General features: G+C 39.3%; 2 protein-coding genes across 3 annotated transcripts in view; both read left to right on the forward strand.

Annotated features, from left to right (window-relative positions):
* Positions 1 to 11,691, forward strand: part of KYNU (kynureninase) — a 79,160-nt gene extending 67,469 nt beyond the window's left edge. Inside the window, exon 14 of the mRNA XM_072931736.1 lies at positions 8,114 to 11,691. Within this exon, the coding sequence (XP_072787837.1) occupies positions 8,114 to 8,152 (39 nt within the window). The 3' untranslated portion in view covers positions 8,153 to 11,691. The remainder of the gene's footprint in view (positions 1 to 8,113) is intronic.
* Positions 11,692 to 13,047: 1,356 nt separating this feature from the next.
* The window catches only part of ARHGAP15 (Rho GTPase activating protein 15), a 318,797-nt gene continuing 313,369 nt past the window's right edge, over positions 13,048 to 18,475 (forward strand). The window contains exons 1-2 of one of the 2 annotated variants that reach the window (XM_030278121.4): positions 13,048 to 13,316; positions 13,662 to 13,722. In XM_030278121.4, coding sequence (XP_030133981.4) covers positions 13,699 to 13,722 — 24 coding nt within the window. In that variant the 5' untranslated portion in view covers positions 13,048 to 13,316; positions 13,662 to 13,698. Of the gene's footprint in view, positions 13,317 to 13,624; positions 13,723 to 18,475 lie in introns of those variants that run through there. The other variant, XM_002198396.7, reaches the window with a different exon arrangement.

The raw sequence follows: 18,475 nt of genomic DNA on the forward strand, positions 1-18,475 counted from the left end.
ATTATTACTTATATCAAAAACTCAGAGCTTGTAATTCATCCTGTACGATTAAAAACTCTTTTCCATGGACAGAGATCACAGAAAGTGTCTCTGGGGGCTCTGTCCAGGGGGGGTTCCTGACCCCCTGCCAGGGTCCCAGACCTGCCAGGGCAGCCAGAGGGAAACCCTGGATTCCCACATGATACAGTTGGCCAAAACAAAACATTTTCTCTTTCTAGGTAGTTCTGTTGGAGAGGAGGAGCTGGAGAAAGCTGAGGAGAGTTGTAGACCCGTGTAAGGCAGCGTGAAGGGCTGTACGAGCACTCCCCACAGCTTTAGTGAGGCTTAGTTGGGATTAGGCAAAATGAACCCTGAGCTCTTTAAACAGCAGCAAAACATCTCATTGTTAGCTCACCGTGTGGCCCGAATTTTTACAGAGATTTGCACCAGGCAGGCAACAGCAACGTGGAAAAACTGCTTACATTTCAGCAACTCTTTATCCAAAGTTGTTTTAAGGCATAAATAACACCTTGGCATAATTGGCAATTAAGCCCTAAAGTCTGTAGCTATTCACGCAGCGTTTTCCAAGAATCAGCTGAAACTTCCTCTCTGATGGTGTTCAATGTGTGTCATTTTTGGTATGAAACACTTAGAAAATTACATCCAGCAGTGCTTTGAATATGTGAAGGGAGCCTGTAATAAAGAGAGGGACAAACTGATGTGGCAGGACAAGTGGGGATGGTTTGAAACTGGAGGAGGGTGGATTTAAGGTAGAGGTAAGAAAGCAGTTTTTTACAGGGAAGGGGCTGAAGCTCTGGAACAGAGAGGTGGTGGAGGCATCCCAGGAAATATTCAAGGCCAGGTTGGATGGGGCTCTGGCCTGCTCAGAGGGTCCCTTTGGGGACCCATTCCAACCCAATCTACTCTGATTCTGTGATACTTTTTATTCTACTTCAAGAGTGAGGGCGGATTCTGGAGGGAGTTTTGCTTATAGTTACTTTTGCTGGTTGAAACTTTCACACCCTTAGAGCACACGGAAACTTCACAGCACCTACCTGTTCTCCAAAATTCCCCAAAGATGTGTAGTGTTAAAACCCTTGCTGCACTGATGCCTATTTTGTTGGTTGTAATATGCAGGGGAAAGCAGAAAGAACTGCAAATACAGCATTTGTTGGTATTTTTAGCACTTGTGAAGAGAAAGAAGAGCTCCTTTAACCAGAATATTGTTCTAAAGAATAGCACAGGAGTTTTAATCAGTTGGAAAGCTCTGTCTCACTCAAGAGGTTTTGATTGCACTGACGTCAGCTCTCCTCGGTTCAGCGGAGCTGCATCGCTGTGTTGCAGGCCAGGTATCTGCATTTTTGGGGGGTTATTTTTATCCTTGCACCTGCAGCTCAGCTACTTTATGTGATCTTACAGAAGGACCATTTTCCATAAAGTGACAGTTGATGCAAAAAGCACTGAATATAAAAATGTGCAGGTCCACAATGTTGGAAAGGGGTTTAATTCAGTGTCAGTGCCTTTGCAGCACTCGTGTACAACCCCCAGCTCATTCTTTCATCTTCCCATTAAAGTTAGGCAAGCTTAAATTCATACATGGATGTAGATCATGTTATAAAATACCTTGTTTGATATCAGCTCAAACCCCAGAGGAGTAAGAATTCCAAAATCTCTTTCAAAATAGCATCTAGACCTCAGGTTTGGATGAGCTGTCTTGGAAGTTCTGGGGAGGTAAACAGTGATTTTTGACAAGTTTGAGATCTGCTTTTAATTCACACACTGTGAAAATAATTTTTTATGTCTCTGAGGGAAGTGAACCGTGTAGTAGGTAAGTACTGAATATATGCAGTTCAGGTTTCAAAGACTAACAGATTAATAATAAATGTTTAATAATATTTTGTCTTTTAGTATCATTTCAGGCTAAAGGTACAAATATTGAATTTACAAATAAGTATTTGTGTTCCATTTGATGCATTTGATTAAATTCAGTGCATCAAAACAAATTTATTTCAACTATTTTATTATCTCATTTTTTACCTGTGACTTGTGATAATAAATGAAAACTCCTTGCATTTATAGGCATATATATATATAAATAAATTCAGAAAATTATTTCCAAAAAGTGAGGAAAGCCTATATTGCACTTTACTCATTTTACTGAAACCAAATTGCAGCAAAAGCACCACTTTCACATGGTCTTTCCCTACCTGAAGTAAAAGTTTTGCAAAATGAATAATACTGGAAGTTAACATTAGGTGTCAGTATTTTACATATTATTTAGCAAAAGAATATCAAGGGAAAGAGCTTCTCTGAAAAAAAAAAAAAAGAATATTGCAGTCTGCTTTTTTAAATGCTGTAAGTTATCACAGTTAGAGTAATATCAGGAATAATTATGTGTGAAATAATTAATTGTATATACCCCGAATGCTTCTTGCTAGTTACATCTCTAATTTAAAATTCAATACTAAGTACCACGGCTTTCTAATTGTGATAACATTTCATTCTTGGATTGTCTGAAGAAATTACATTTTTCAAATTGAACTGCAGGACATGAGGATCTTTAGATGACAGAAAATTGATACCCAGGTAGGGTGAAGAAATGCCTACAAAATGAAGGCAAATGTAAGTATGCAGATCCCTGGTTGTGTGTGATCTTTTCCAGCACAACAACATTTAAAAATGTACAGAACTCTTAAAGCTCACTGCTACTGTTGAAAATATGAGGGACAAATACTGTGGGATCCATCTGTGCATTTTTAACCCTGTTCTGCGGTGGGAACACCAAAGACAAGGCAAAGTCTTCCTTCACAAGCAGCAAAGGATGCTTTTGTGTTCCAAAAGAGCAATATAATCTGAGTGAAGGAAAAGGCATGACATAGTAATTTTTTCATCTGGGCTTGTGACATTATTGAGAATGGGAAGGATGTGCCTCGTTTGAAGAGCTTAACCCCAAAAAGTCTTTGTGTGACAGCAACAGAACCCACCTTGATTTCACTTGACCAGCAAATTATTATACATTGGTAGATTAAGCAAGAAAGATGCAAGAAAGGATGGAAGATACTAAACCAAAATCATTAACTTCTTAACTTATGTTAGATATTCCCAAACAGAACTGGGCACAGTGGGAATTCCCTGTGAAATTCCAGCACCTGGGGTAGGGATGGGCTTTGGTTGGGTTCAAAAAGGTGAAAAGAAACATTTTGGGCTAAATCCACAGAGGGGCCTGACAGGATGTGTTGACATCAAAGCAGCCACATCAATTTTTTATTTTAATACCTTTCCCTGAGTCATAGAATCACTGAGCTTTTAAAAGACCATTGAGTCCAACCACTCAGCCAGCACTGCCATGGTCACCATTGTAATGAAGGCATGGCTAAGGTAGGTGTGTTATTTCCTAAATAAAATGTGTATAAAACACACTTCAGAGGGAGCTGATCTACCCAGAGACTCCCCAAAACCTCTGCAGGTTCCCATCTCAACCTCTGGGCACTCAAGCTGGTGTAAATATATTTCTGAAAAGCTGCTCATTCTCCAAGACCAGCTGAGAGACAGTTTTGCATTGTAAGCTTAAACTTTTGTCAATATTTGTGAAATATATTTAGACAGCTTATTCAGAAATGAGTAAGTTATAGATCAGTAATTCATACTTTTTATATCCTGAGTTTTTATTTCCTAAACTTACTCTTCTAAGCATCGTTTTATGTTTCTAGTTAAATATAAGTGAGAATTGATTGGGGTATTTCTCAATGGAATTCTATCTTTATTTCATCATAATTGCTTCATATTTGAATAATGACAGATGAACTACTTCATTCAATTGCAGTTTTAAGGCTTTGAAGTCACAATAGCAGCAAAGGATTTAAATCCTGAAACCATTATTATGGCAGAGAAGACATCAGGGAAAAGGAAAACTTATGGTAGTGTAATTTTCTAGACAGAAAAATTCTTCTGCGGTTGCACTTTTTTTCTTTTATTATTTTTTCTCTGGACATTTTATTAATGTTAAAAGGACCCTGGAAGAAGAGATTGGAAATGCTGAATGAGAGTCCTGCTGTAAGTAAACTTCTGTAGTTATTTGGCTTTGGAGCTGGCTACAAACCTTTTAAAATTCTGGGCAGCTGCAATACTGTATTTCACCAATAAAGAGTTCATTAGATCTTTTTTCTCTCTGACATTTTACATCTAGTCCTGAGTACATGTTAATACTCCAAGGTATGAATTTCAAAGTTCCCTTTATCTTTGTGTACAGTTTTAAGCAATTAATCAAATGATAAAATACAGCTTTAAAATTAGAAACGAATCGTGAATTTAAAGTATGTGTTCAAAAAGTTTCTACATTACAGTTTGGGGGGGGTGGGGCCTCATCAACTGAATTTAATTCTGGTGTTTTTTTTTTTTTTTTTAAACCTTACATTTTATTGAAGAAATTTGAAGCGATCCTCAAATTGTTAAAACATGACCAAGTGGTCTATCCAGGATAGTTCTTTCTCCTCAGAGGCTACATCAAAGTGGCAGAGACATAGAAAAGTCATTATTCAATATGTTCAAAATGATTCCCACGTGGGGAAAGATTTAGACAGGCTTCTGAAATGAGCATGGGGGCAAACAGCACCGAGACCCCTTCGTCTGCAATAAAAGTGAGTGGCAGTTGTATCATCCCTGTATGAGGTATGAATTTGAAGTGTGGTGGGGTGGGGGCTGCCACATAATTTTGGCAGCAGGGGCCAAATCCAACCTCATGAGTTCAACCTGCAACTTTTCTACTCCAAGGATGTTCCTGGAGCCTCAGTTTTGAAAGCCTGGGGTGGGGTGGCTGTTCCAAAGGTAACTGGGAGAGGAAAGACATCCCCAAAGTTCCCTTTGATACCTGAGCACAAGGCATTAAGAACTGGGAGTTATTGAATGTCATCAATGAATTCAGCAGAAACAGACTTGTAATTATTTTGCCTGTATTTTCTTTTTTTATTCACTGAGGTGTAGCAAGCATACAACACCCTGTTTCTTCTTAATGAGTGTGTTATTTTAATTTTCACCTGGGAGGTGAAAGGCAATATTCAGAAATATTCATTCTTCAGACAAGACATGGAAGCAGTTTTAACATCTTAGCTGAAGGTTGGTGCAAAATGCTCAGATGTTGTTTTGTGTGATATCCAGTTTAAACCATTGTGGCCACGAGGCAACAGATTCTGCCAATTCTTCCCTTCCTCTGTGGAAAACACCTCACAACAGGGTAACTGGTGGATCTGTGGACCTCCCTTTTTAAGGATGATTCTGGACTTTTCTGTACTGCTCCTACTTAAAGAGAAAAAACGTGAAGATCTCACTTAGAGGAATTGTGAGTGAAAGAACATACTCACCTGCTTCTGAGTTCTCTTAATTGACCCTGAAAGTGTCGGGTTTTTCCTTATTTCCAAACTGATGTGAAAATCCCATTTATTACAGAATCATGGAATCATTTATGTTGGAAAAGACTTTGAGGTCACTGAGTCCAACCTTAGACCTGATGCTGTCAAGTCCACCACTAAACTCTTTCACTGATTTTTCTTTGATTTCTAGTTTTAATACAGTACAGTGGCAGATTAATTTAATGAATTTATAAACCTCATTATAACACTTAAGTTTTGTTTCATTTTAAAGGAACCTGGATTAGAAAAGATAAATTTCTTCTACATTAATACAGCAGTGAGGAGTACACTGAATTTTGAGAAGAAGTTACTCTCAGCTTTTCAAATGTTAAATATTCTGCATTTCTCTGTATCAGATATGGATGAGGATAAAGCTACGTGTCAATTTTTGGAATATCCTAAATTCTGTGGAAGGTGATGTAGCATATAACTGCTTGATTTTCATTAGTATTCTTATTTTATTCAAACTTTCTGTCTTTAACTGGATATTAAAGCTGAAGTGATAAAATACCAGAAGAAGTATGAATCACCAAAGTTCTATGCTGAAGTCTGATCTTCTGACATTTTTCTGAATGAATATTGAAATGCTTCTCAACAAAAGATCTTGAAATTGGTCCATCAGTAATCAGACCCAGACTTGACTTGAAAAAATTTCTTTTTATATTTAGTTATGAGAAGCATGCTCTTAATTATAATGATGATCATTAAAACAAATGTCTTGGAAGGCTACTATTTTCAATTCAAAGTCTCTTCAAAGGCATATGAAAAACCTGATGATATATATAACAGGTCCATGCCAAAAAAATATTAGAAAAATGTACCAAATTAATGTATATAATATACATGTACATGTATGTGTATGTAAATTATATACATGTACATTTATATGTATGTATATGTATGCTCCTCTCCAGAGAATCAATTGGTCCTGTCTATATTTTTTTTTTTTTCACATTTATGGGAAGTGTAAGAAGTGGTTTAATTTGATGAAATCAAACATTCAGTGAAAACAAAGGCGTTAGCTCTGAAATAAGACATCAGCTTTGCTGGGCTATAGATCCTTTGAACTTGGATGACATTGTCTCTGAGGACAAGATGTTTGATGAATTTTAGACTTTAAAGCCTTTACTAGGAAAAATTAGTCCAGAATCTGCTCCTGTAGGATGAGGGGAGGAAAAAAAAAAAATCATTCTTCAAAAGATCGGGAGAAAAATGATGTCATTTTCTATTTCCCTTAAGTACCTTTTCTTCAGATGCTTATATTGGAAAAGGCTCAACAGCCATGAGTTTAGGGGCTTATGCTGCAAGTGATCAGGGCACTTATGTCCTCTCTGCACAGAATATTGAGGAGAAACAAAAAAAAAAAACCCTCTTAGAATTTAAGGATAAAGGGCTCTGTGGGTAAGATGGCCTTACAAAACATCGCTGACTAATTTTAATCTATTAATTTAAAATAATGAACATAATGATTTGTGTAAAATTACTTTACCCCTGTTATATGCCAAATCTGTCAGGAACAGCTGCTTTGAATTCAATATATCATAATGACATATATTGTGGAGTTATAATATTTAAATTTCTTTTCATTAAGGTCCTATTTTAGATTTGCAAGCTTATGTACAGGGGGAGAGGGGCTGGTGCCTCCATCGACTGTCGCTGTTAAAGGTTATCAAAAAGAACTCTCGGCTCTGTGAAGAAATAAGTAATGAGTGCAAGTTGGTTTTGCAGACCCTGTTACAAGGGAAGAATAAACCAGGATTAAAAAGCCTCATGGAGAGTATTTCTCCCAACAGGCCTAATGTTTAATGGTTTTTTTGCTCAGAGGAATTAGGAGGGTCACAGTAGCTGGAGCTTGAAATAAAGGTGAATTGATAACACAGGTGGGGAGATGGACTGAAGGGTTTGTAATTAATTGAGCTTTTATAGAAACCCAGATGCTGCAGCAGAGACTCCTTCTCTCACTTTTTCCTACATCCTAAATACTCCTAAAATTATTACCTACCTCTGAATACCACTTTTCTTTGGAACTGCTGATGATACACATTGTCCTGTCCCAGGGTTTGCCTGGACTTATGGAAATCATGGGTCTGGATGAACATTTCTCACAGCTCAGAAGGTCCAATTCTGGCTGAGAAGAAATTAGCATTGCAATAATGTTGCTGTGCACACACCTCATGCAAGAGTGGAGATGTTGTAAAACATAGCTCCAGGCTCCTTCTGCTGTAGCCTGGAGGTGATTCTTCCACAAAAACCTACGGAGGTGGCTGCAGCATTAGGGTGAGGCAGTGCTGGGTCCCTGCTTTAGGAGAGTCTCTATCAATCTTGGCAGATTTACAAGATAAAAAGGGCCCCAAAATAACAATATTACAGGCAAAGAGGACAGCATGGCCTTGAGAAACAAGGGAAAAGGAAGTCTCTGACTTGAGAGACCACAGACTATAGAATTAAAAGGAACTGAAAAACTGGAACAAGCTCAAGAGCTATAGAATGAGGGCTATCAGTTTTCTATTTTTGTGTGCTTGGAGCAAGCTGAAATTCGTTGTATTTCCACGGACATGTTGTAGTGCTCTGAGTAAGGACATTCTGATTTTCTGTAGGTGGCTGCTGTGACTAAGTCTTCCAAGAAATGCAAACAGCCAAACATATCTAATGCTCAGCTTGGTGGCTATGAGTTGCACTAAAGATGACCTTCTTATTTTCTTTTTCTTTTTTCTTTTTTCCTTCCTCAGATCTGGATACTCCCATTCACCAATAACCTGATTTCCTGACATCTCCCAGATCTTGTGAGAATACAGCAATTGCCTGCCAGAAGGAGGGAGCTGAGGAAAAGGGCAAAGGCAAAAATAAGAGCCATGCACACAAACTAGAAGTATCTGTGTATTACATGAGCAAATAAAATCACAGGAAGGGATTGGAACTGACATACAGAATTAATTAACTCAACTAACTGCTTCAAGTCTTTGATAAACTGATTTATTTGATGTTTCCCAGTCCATTCCAAGCATCACAGTCTCCCCTGAAAGCTTCTGGACACAAGAGAGGACATTCATCTGTCTGCAGAGGAGTTTGACATCCTGCAACTGACTCTCCCTTGCATTTGTTGCCTTTTTTTACTTCTGGCACCAGCGCCTGGACAGTTCTGATGAACTCTGGGATGGCAGCATGGGAGGGAGCAGGGTGAGAGCAGAGCTGCCACTCAGACAAAGTCTCTGTGAGCAAGAGGCAAGAAAAGACCTCAGCAATTCTTAGTTCCACTGGATTTGATGGGGACACATTGTTTTTGTGAATCGCGTGTTTGGCTGCTTGCTTATGTTTATTTATTTATTTATTTATTTATTGTGAATGGGACTTTGGTACTGTAGAAATGAGATTTTGAAAAAATTATTTTCCTCAAAGTCTGAAGCAGAAGGAGAAAATATCTTAGAACATCTTATCTTTCTTCCCTACTCATCCTCAGCATGGGATTTTACAGGATTTGGGACTTTCTCCACTGGAAACTATTCACCAAGTAGCTGAAACTCTTTTAACAGAGGTAGAAACAACACTGGCTGAGCATCATTTTTGTGCTAAGGACTGACATACTCCTTCCAGAATCTTCCTTCACCATGAAAACATTGACTGTTTTTGTAGCTCTGACTTGATCATGGGCTCATAGATCAAGATATTATCTCCCAGAGAGCACAGCTCTTTTCTTTCAAGGTTCCTTATTGTGTGATAAAGCGTGTAAAACCACCTTTTTTGGCAGTTTGGTATTGTAGTACTTTTAGCACTCCAGAAAATACATTTACACTGCATTTCAAGCTTGCATGTAACTAAATCCTGTCAAGGAAAGTCTTTACATAATGCATCAACATATGCTGGGGTTTTGTCTCTTTTTTTAGTACAGTATGGCTATACAATGGATTGGAGTGGCTTTTCTAAGTTATTAAATATAGCCCTAGGCAAGGCTGGCTTTTAAAATAAATGGCAAGGTCTGTAAAAACACCTGGGAAAGAGAGAGAAAAATACTAGTTTGGATTTTTATAGAACTTTCTTAGTTTCTTAGTAGTTTTCGTTAACTTTAGGTCCTATTTTTTGTTCTTTAACAATGAAATATAGCAGTAACTAAGTTTGAAAAATAATGAGGTTAAACAAAAAAATTGTTATTTTCTCAGTTATGAATATTCCTAAATCCAAATTTTGCCTCATTCTAAGGCAAAATAAAGTTTATTAAGAGTAAATGTTCAGAGAATTCTATCCTAAACTTCTCTGCTGCTTTCTGCAGTGTATCTGTTGTCAAACCTTCAGAGCCTCAGCTATTAGGAGATTTAATGCAAGATCATTTTTTCTCCTAAAATGTGAATGTTCTGGGTTTTAGACCTCAAGTCAGAGCACATATGTTCCTTCCATAGAGCCAACATTAGAGTGCTGGAGAATCTCTAAAGTTCTATTTCCTACCACCTGTGACCACTTTGTTAAAACGCTTCTTGCACTTTGAAGGCCGTGGTAAGTGAAATGGATTCTCTAGGGGAAAAAGTCAGCTCAGAGTAAAAAAGTTTGGAATATGGCACCAGCATATTTATAATGCACGTTGTGGTTGAGAGGGCTGTGTGAATCCAGCCTTTTCTATATCTTTACATTCAGCTCCTGCATAATGAGCATTTACAGCCCATGCAGGTGATATTAGAGGCTGCTCACTCGAGCTATGAGCTGTTGGAGATGTTACATGGCCACAAGCACAGCCTTCTTGACACATCAGAATGTGCTTCCAGAAATATTTTGCTGGGATTAAATATTCAAGGCCCTTGTAGCAAAAAAAAATAATAAAAAAAAAATAATGGCTGCTGAATGGATATCAGCATTCTAAGTAAACGATTGCTATGAGCAAGAATATGAATTACTGGCCATGCAGAAAAAAAGTATTTTTCCTCCTTTTGAAATGTTCTAAAATTATGAAAAATGACATTTCTCTGGTGAAAGATGTGAGGAAAAAAAATCATTGTTTTTTAGCTGTTCAAGGCCAGGTTGATTTGGGCTTGGAGCAATCTGGTTTAGTGGAAGGTGTCCCTGCCCATAGCAAGAGGTTGGAACTGGATGATCTGTAAGGGCCTTTCCAAACCAGACCATTCCATGATTCCATGATCATCACTGAGTCTTCTATTTTCCTAGTTTTTTTCCCAGTGAATTGAAAAGTTTTGGTGCTTTAGCCATTTTTATTAATAAAAAACTATTTTCTTCTGCACCAAGGCAATGGATGCACAATTGTTCTTCCAGGCCTGTGCCTGTGTGCTGGCAGGTTTGTATTGTCTGTTATGGCTTGATTTAAGCACTGAATTAGTTTTGCTACTGGGTGTCTGCTGTACAAGCCAGACACCAGGCTGCCTGCCAGTCATCACAACAGGGAGTAAAGGCTGAACTAGGCAAAAACAACAGAAAAAGTCAAGTTTTCTTTCCCCCTTAGGAGACTGCTGGTCCAGAATAAATGTCGGAATAGCTGTTTATGCACCTGAGGAAGCTCATGATACCTCTTGGATTTATCATAGCAGAGTTGATAACATTTGCTGGGCATTCAGCACCTCCAGTCAACAGTGATTTTTTTTTTTTTTCAGACAGCTTTTTTAGCTTTAATTCTCTGAGGTATGAGATGAGGCAATCTGGATGCTCACCAGCGTGGTGACACATCTCATAGGCAATGACGCCATCAGCCACTAAAACAGGGACAAGAAATCAGCGCCTCAGAAACGATGCTCCATCTTTAACTTGCACAGCAAACACAAGGGCCAACCTATTGCACAGCAATCTGCTCCAGGTAGTGTCTGTGCAGCCTCTCTTTCCTGCTTAGTTTTACTGAGATTAAATGAGCGCCTAGATTTTGTTAAACTGCCTTTTTTTTTTTTTTTTTTTTTTTTTTCACATCTAAAGTATTTTCAGTCTTTCAGAGATCACACAGGAAGCTTGTGCTGCATAAGTTTGAGCTGTATGCAAAGCTGCCATCCTTTTATAGAATTTTGTCACTGCTGACATGCTGTCAAATGGATGTGAAGGAGCTCAGACGCAGTCTGCAGCTCGAGTGAAATGTTAGGTGTGCGGTGAAAGATGTTTTCATGAAAAATGTCATGTCCCAGTCATCTAGGGTTTGGACCAGGTAACATAGGCAACTTCTTCTGCAGCACTTTACAGGTTTGATGGTGGCTTTTCATATTTTAGTGGTTAAGTTCTGTTGTCCACAAATATTTTGTGACTTTAAAAATGCTTTATTTGAGGAGAATCTTGAGATCCACAGAGCGACAATAGATTTTTCAATTAAAATTTATTTCATATGACAAAATCAGTTGGTATACCTACTGCTTTTAAAAGAGTTAGCTGTTAATTGCTGCTGCTGAAATGATTACTAGAAATGGTTAGTTTACAGAAAAATACTGTATTGCTCTTTTAACTCCCCAAACCTGGGAGAATCCCCTCATCACTATTCACAGACATAATTCCTTTAAAATTTCAAAAGCATAACTTTAAGATATATCCCTGAAATGCAGGGTCTACAAAGAAATGCTAGTTTAGAAGAGTGAAGAGCAGCTGTTGTGCTGTTCAGCTCCCTCTCCTGCTTGTCCCTGTGTTCTGCCTCTTGGCACACATTGGCAGCATTTGGAGACAAGGAGAGTCTTGGTGCTGGGTTTGTGTGGCCTTTGGCATAATTGGATCTTTGGCCATGAAATGGATCTTGTAGAGGTTACTAAAAAGTGAATAATAATAATAAAAGTGTCACTGTGTAGCCTAAGAGCTCTGCCATCCCTTCAGCAGGGCTGTGTCCCCCTGTTTTATTGCTGGATTTGAGTCCCTGAGGGTCTTGCTTCCCCACTGCTTTAATAGATGCATGATGGACTAAAGCTCCTCTTTACAGGAACTTTCTTGCATCTTTTTTCTTGCTCAATAGGAAATGATCTGCCTGCAATCACTCTTTTTTCTTTGCAGCCTTGTATAACAACAAGGCCCTATACATCACAATCCCCTTGTAGGCCTCCCCAGGCTCCAGTGCAGGCACAGACCCCACCCCTCGTTTCCTATCTCCATTAGGATGGCTTTGTTCTCCTCATTATCTCTTTTTCCCACTATTACAAGCTTAGGTTGTTCTGTGGGATCCTCCTTTATGGGGACTTTGTTGCTGGACCTCTGTACAGATGGGACAGAGCTTCTTGAGGAGCTCCATCTGCCAACAGAGCTCATTTTACCTCACTGTGGGGACAAAACCCTAAATATCAAGACATCCATGATTTTCTCAGGTCATGTGGCAAGTGTTTGGTGGGGTTTTTTTTGTGGGCGACAACCTAAAAAGGACCCCTTTTTTCTGCCAAAGCATTACCAGAGAGCTCTTCAGCCTGAGCAGCATCGTGATTGTGCTATCACAGCCCCACAGCACAGGAATCCCCGCTGCTCCAGCTTGAAAGTTGACCTAGAAATACCAGAAAAATATTATTGTTCCTTGCTGAAAAAAAAAAAAAAAAAAAAAAAAAAAAAAGCCACATGGCAGATGCTGATGGAGGCATTTACAAGGAAGAGGCGTTTCCAGAGCCCCAAAGACCCAGAGCTGTGCCTGAATGTGGTTCTCTGGGTTCCCCTGCCTGGGAGGGACCATGGGCTGTGGGATGCTGCGGGAAGTGACGCAGGGCAGCAGCTGTGTGTGCCCCTGCTTCTCCAAGGGCTGCTTCGTGGAGAAGTCTTAAAGCAGAAAAATCAAAGAAACAGAAGTGTTTGCCTGTTTGACCTCTACAGGAGACAGTACAAGTCACTGAAGTTTTTTTTTTTTTAGTAGCAAACTCTCTGATTGTCCAGGACTTGCTACTTTATTAATCTGAATAACAGTACAATAAGTGTCCTGCTTACTAAAGCTATATTTCAAAATAGCAAAGCAGATTTGTTGCGAGCTATTTATTCAGTACTCAAAGGGTTTCATTGAAGGTAAGAAAAGGGAAGTTCTCTTAAGGCTTAGAATCATAATTCCTTTCAGCATTTCCTTTTAAACCTCATCTTTACCTTTTGCAAAAGCTAACCTTCCCTGTTTACTGCAATTTTCACAAATAAGCTGCTTTCACACTTTAAAATATCTTTTTTTTCTCTAATCCAGAAGAATTTTAGACTAACCTCTAGATGTAAGTCGCTCACTGGTGAGATGGTTCTGCTCTTACAGGAAGTGGTTTTATTTTACTTTTTCCTTGCTTTTTTTCTCTCTGTATGAGCTGTGGGACTAACTCAAGTGCTGTCTCTAGACATGTGACCTTGATCTTTTCCGTTCTTTTGAAATAGTTAAAACTGTTGCTCGTTGATGGCGGCTTGAGATGAGATGACAACGTCCCTGAGGCTGCAGGTAAGGAGCCTCTGATGCATCTCGGTGCAGTTTGGAAAACCTGTTGCTGAGGATTTTTAAAATAATCATAGCTACGAGCATTTTGTAGGCATTCGAGTCAAGTTGGTTTAATTGCACAATTACTTTAGTTCTGTATGCCTTTGTGAATTTGAAAACAATGAGAAAAGTGTAGAGGATACAGATGTGAAATGATGTTTTAAATCAGTGCTCAAAGTTTGGCAAATCTGTTGCATTCTGTGCAAGAGGCAACTTTACCCGACCTTGTCTAGTACCCCAACCACTAATCCCTTCTCATATCCCAGTTGGAACTAACCAGCTCTCCCCATAAATGTAGGAAAGTTTGTGGCACTGGCTGGGAAATGAGATTAGATCACTTTTCCCAGTATTTGCCCTTCCTGAGTGCAGTTTAGCACTGTTTGATTAACTGGGTCCTGTGCTGGTGACCATGAGGGATGTGATTAGTAGCCATGGACACTGTAAAAGTCACTGCTAAGGTAGGTATCTAGTTGTTTTGGTATTTCTAGAGCCTGAAGATGTTGATAGAGGGACTTCTTGCCCTACTCAATATCAAGAAGTTTGATACCACTCTATTATTTGTCAGGTAGGAAAAGAACATGGGGCATAAAGGACATTTTACATAACATATCCTGGGTTTCTCTATGGGCAGTCAGTGGTGGAGCTGTTCAGTGGAGATGTCATGGTTCTGTGTTTCCTGCATGGGCTGTTTAAACCCAGACTAATTTATCCTTCAGAGCTGGCCAGAAAAGGGTTGAATGTCCTGAGCCCCCACCTCAAAGTTTTCCCTCAGCAAAGACACTTTTGCATTGCTGTTGGGAGGCAAACAACTTTTTAGCCTGCACAGCTTTGCAAAGAAATAGTAATTCAGGAAGATGCTCAAATAACACAGTAAAGCACTTTTGATTATGGGCCACATAAAGGAGAGCCAGAATTAGCAAGGCTTGTTTTATGCTTAAGGTTTTTTATCCCAGTAACATGTAGCTTGCTGCAAACTTTGTGACTTATGCTCCTGTTTGCAACTGATTGCCTTCTCCAAAAAGGTAACTTGGGTTTCTTTTGGAAATATGGGTCAGAGTTGAAAGATATCACACGTGGCTCAGAGCTCATTTTGGAATCGTGCATACTAATTGGAGACAGATTTTAGCGTAATGTTGTAAGATCACATTTCATATTTTCTGTACTTTTTGGAGAAAAAAAAAGCTGTCCTGCCTGCATACACAAATCAGCACAGACAGGGAAATTGTATAAAAAGAATATGTTCTCTTCCTGGGCTGTGTTTGTCATGATTTTTATGTTTCTTCTGCAGAGTCTTAAAGTTATTTAAAATGCATTTTCCAAAGAGCTGTGAGATTTGGTGAAGTAGTTTGAATTCTCAGAGTTTTATGTCTTTATTTTCTCCCTTCCTCTACAACTTACCTCTTTGCGTCCAAAGCAAATTCATTTTAAAGCAGCATGTCTTGTTCAGTTTACCTCTCCATCCAATTACATCTGTGAGGTACATTTGTTCATTTTCTTTTCTAAACCAGAGTGAACAGCAGAAGCACTCTGTATTTTAAAGCTCCTGCTGTACACTATTATTGAATTTAAAAAAAAAAAAAATTGCTTTTCTTGACAGCATTTGTTGTAGAAACTTCTTTTTTCTTTGACACAAAGATATCCTGGTTTGGAAGAGGTTCTTCATCTTCTTCCAACCAAGCTTGAGTGCATGACACTCTTGGGGCTGTACCCTGGCCTTGGGTATGTTCCTCCCTACCTGGAACGAAAGAGGAAACAGAAAATAAAATGCTGACAGAGGCATGTTTGAATTTTCCTCCTGGTGGCAAAACTCCACAACCTGCAACATGGTGCTGGGGAATTCCAGCAGCTCTGGTTTGGATTTCTCTGTCTGTTTCTGGTCCCATAAATTATTACTTCTTTGCAGTGATGAGCTTCAGGACAGGGTTTAAGAAGCAGCATCCCATGCAGTGGGATGGATTTCCCTTTGTGACCTCCAGTGCTGCAGTGAGAATGGCTTTGGCTGTGCTGCCCCAAGACCCCAGCTGGTCTCTGCTGCTAGGCTTTGAGCCATGCTAACTGCTGTTTTGGGGTGTGTTTTACTGAATCACATCCAGGATAGTGGGCTATAGGCAGAGTCTTATGGATTTTTTGATGCTCACTATGTGTAATTCTGATACTTGCTTATTTTTCTTAATTTTTTTTTTGTTAGATACCTCTGTGCTGTGTCAGATGTGAGTTGTTAACCGTTTAATGAGCTGTTAACCATTTAATGAGCTGTTAAAGCCTGTGTGGGGCTAAAAACCAGCTCTTGTTGAAGAAGTCTGTCAGTACTTAAGTGTGTTCCTTTTAAAAGTTAAAAGTGTAAAAAGTTGAAAGTTTAAAAAGTTAAAATTTAAAAGTGTAACTTTTAACCTGAAACACAGTCGTTGTACAGAACATGTCCTAATCCTCTATTGGTGCTGTTTGGGCTGGTCTCTTTTAAAAACAAAATAAAGCATTACCTGAGCTCCAGCCAAAGTCTCTACACATTCCACTTACCTCCTAAGAGTTCCATATGAATGCATGAAACCTCTTTTTCAGCGCTACAAAGGCAGAAATTGGTGCTGATGGATACTGTTATATGCAGATGGTTTTCTTGATTTCATTTTTTGGTAGTATAAATCTTGAAGAAAGCAGATTGGATACAATTTTGGCCCAGATTTTCTATAATAAGTCAAGTGCAGAGAAATGCAGCAGATTTCCCCACCTGGTTACACAAGATGCACGACCTGTCCTTTTTCCATTCTGTGGTGGCTTCCAACAGCTTTTGTCACCATCCAGCTGGTGTCATGACCTCTGAGGGTCAGGGTGGGCTGAGTGCCTTGCTGCTTTCAGCATTTGGAGACCTGAGCTAGGTGAGGAGATCTTGGTGTTACCTGCTCTGAAACCTTCTTTTAAGGTGGGTCAGCTTCAACCAGTGAACCCGAATTCCACTCTCACCAGCCCCTGAAGGACAGAGTTTCCTTGCTGTGCTGGGTGTTAGGATTGTGCCTTCATGCACTCAGCATGCCTCTGTCGGTCCTCCCTGCTTTGAGAAATACTATAAAAAGGTTGTTTTGGAGACTTACTACAAAACAAGTGCTGCTAGCTCCTCATTTACACTGGGACTTCCTCAATGCAGAGCTATTTTTTACTTAAAGAGTGAGTGCCACAGAGCCTTGCATCATCTGTGTCACAACTTGAAGCTCCCTGGGTTGCAAACTTCCAGGCTGGCTGAGGCAGGAGCAAAAGGAAAGCACTTGGATTTTCATTAAGAAGGTTAGGAAATAATTTTCTGGGCACAGATGTTTAGATGTTGCAAATTGACAAAGAGGTAAATCTAGCCCATGCAAGAGTTGTCAGTGGAAGCAGCCAGGCCATGCTGGAGAAGTTTTTCAGGGCATTATTGGTTCATATTAAAGTAATCTGGGAATGTTGACATCTGGCACATGTAAAATAAATCCTGTTTGCAGAAACTAGGAACCAAAATTCACACAGCTTAAAAATCTCGACCTTTTTATCTTAATTTTTCTATATTTTCACTCAGCTTACTTATGAGAAAGAAATGTTTTCCGGATTAAGTAGGAAAGGTAACAGAGGTTTAAATAGATATTTATAGTCTCCAAATTTTCTGCTAAGATACTGTGTGTGTTGCATCACTCAGAGAGTGCTCAGTTATTTACTGAAACATTTCTTCAATAAATTAACTGAGTTTGATGGTGCTGTGGTTGTTGGTAGGTTGTTTAAGATCCATATAACTCTTCCTGCCATTGGAGATTGACAGATATGAAACCATTCACTTGAAGTTAAGCTGGATATTGTGGGTTTCTACTGTGGTTTTCATAAATATTTCTTCCAAACCTTGTGCCTGATACATTAAGCAGGCACAGTCCTTGAAGAGATGAACTTAAACAGACTTATGATTCCTCCTGCAAACCATCCATCAGTTTTCAGTACACCTGCAACTTGAGGAGGAAGGGAAAACAGAAGTGAACATGGCTTAGAGATGAAGAGATGTGTGGCAAATATGTGCTTGTTCTTTGTTTTGGATTTCCTTTTCTGCCACACCCTGAGCAAAACCTCTGCTGTGCTTGGTGCTGAATCAAATACCAGTTACCGAAAGTGCTCTTGGGCAGGACACAGCCCTTGGCACCTGAACTTGTTTGTTTGCTACTCAGGATGTTACAAATTCTCTTCCTTTCGGGGTGAGGAAGGAAATGACAGATATTTTGTGAAAGCAGTTGAAACTCTGGAGTTCTGTCTCTGAGAGGGTTCTGTCCCCTCCACGGCTGGTGGGTCTGTCACACATCACAGGAGGGCCCCAAGGCCATGCCGTGGACACCCACAGCAAGCACCAACAGAATTCTCCCTGGCCTCTCTCAAAAATCCATTTCTAGCAAATAGTTTTGCTATGAATTAATTAATATTTTACACCTTTCCATCCCTGAGTTCTGGCATGTGCTACCATTTGTGTGTTGGGCTGAGTAGTGCTGAGGTTTGATCCAGAGAGATTAATGTTTCATTATCAGCAGTACGTTGCATTCTTGGTTAATTTATTGGGAAAAACCACACCAAACAAAGTATAGTAACAAGGATGTGATTATTTTTAGATTTAGAATTAACCTATTTAGCATTAATCCATCCACCATTAATCCATCTGCTCTTGGAGTGGAAAAGAAAGCAGAAACAGCCCAAGTGAAAACATGTCAACTCCTCCTCC

The sequence above is a fragment of the Taeniopygia guttata genome, chromosome 7, assembly GCF_048771995.1.
Source record: "Taeniopygia guttata chromosome 7, bTaeGut7.mat, whole genome shotgun sequence".
Taxonomy (NCBI): domain Eukaryota; kingdom Metazoa; phylum Chordata; class Aves; order Passeriformes; family Estrildidae; genus Taeniopygia; species Taeniopygia guttata.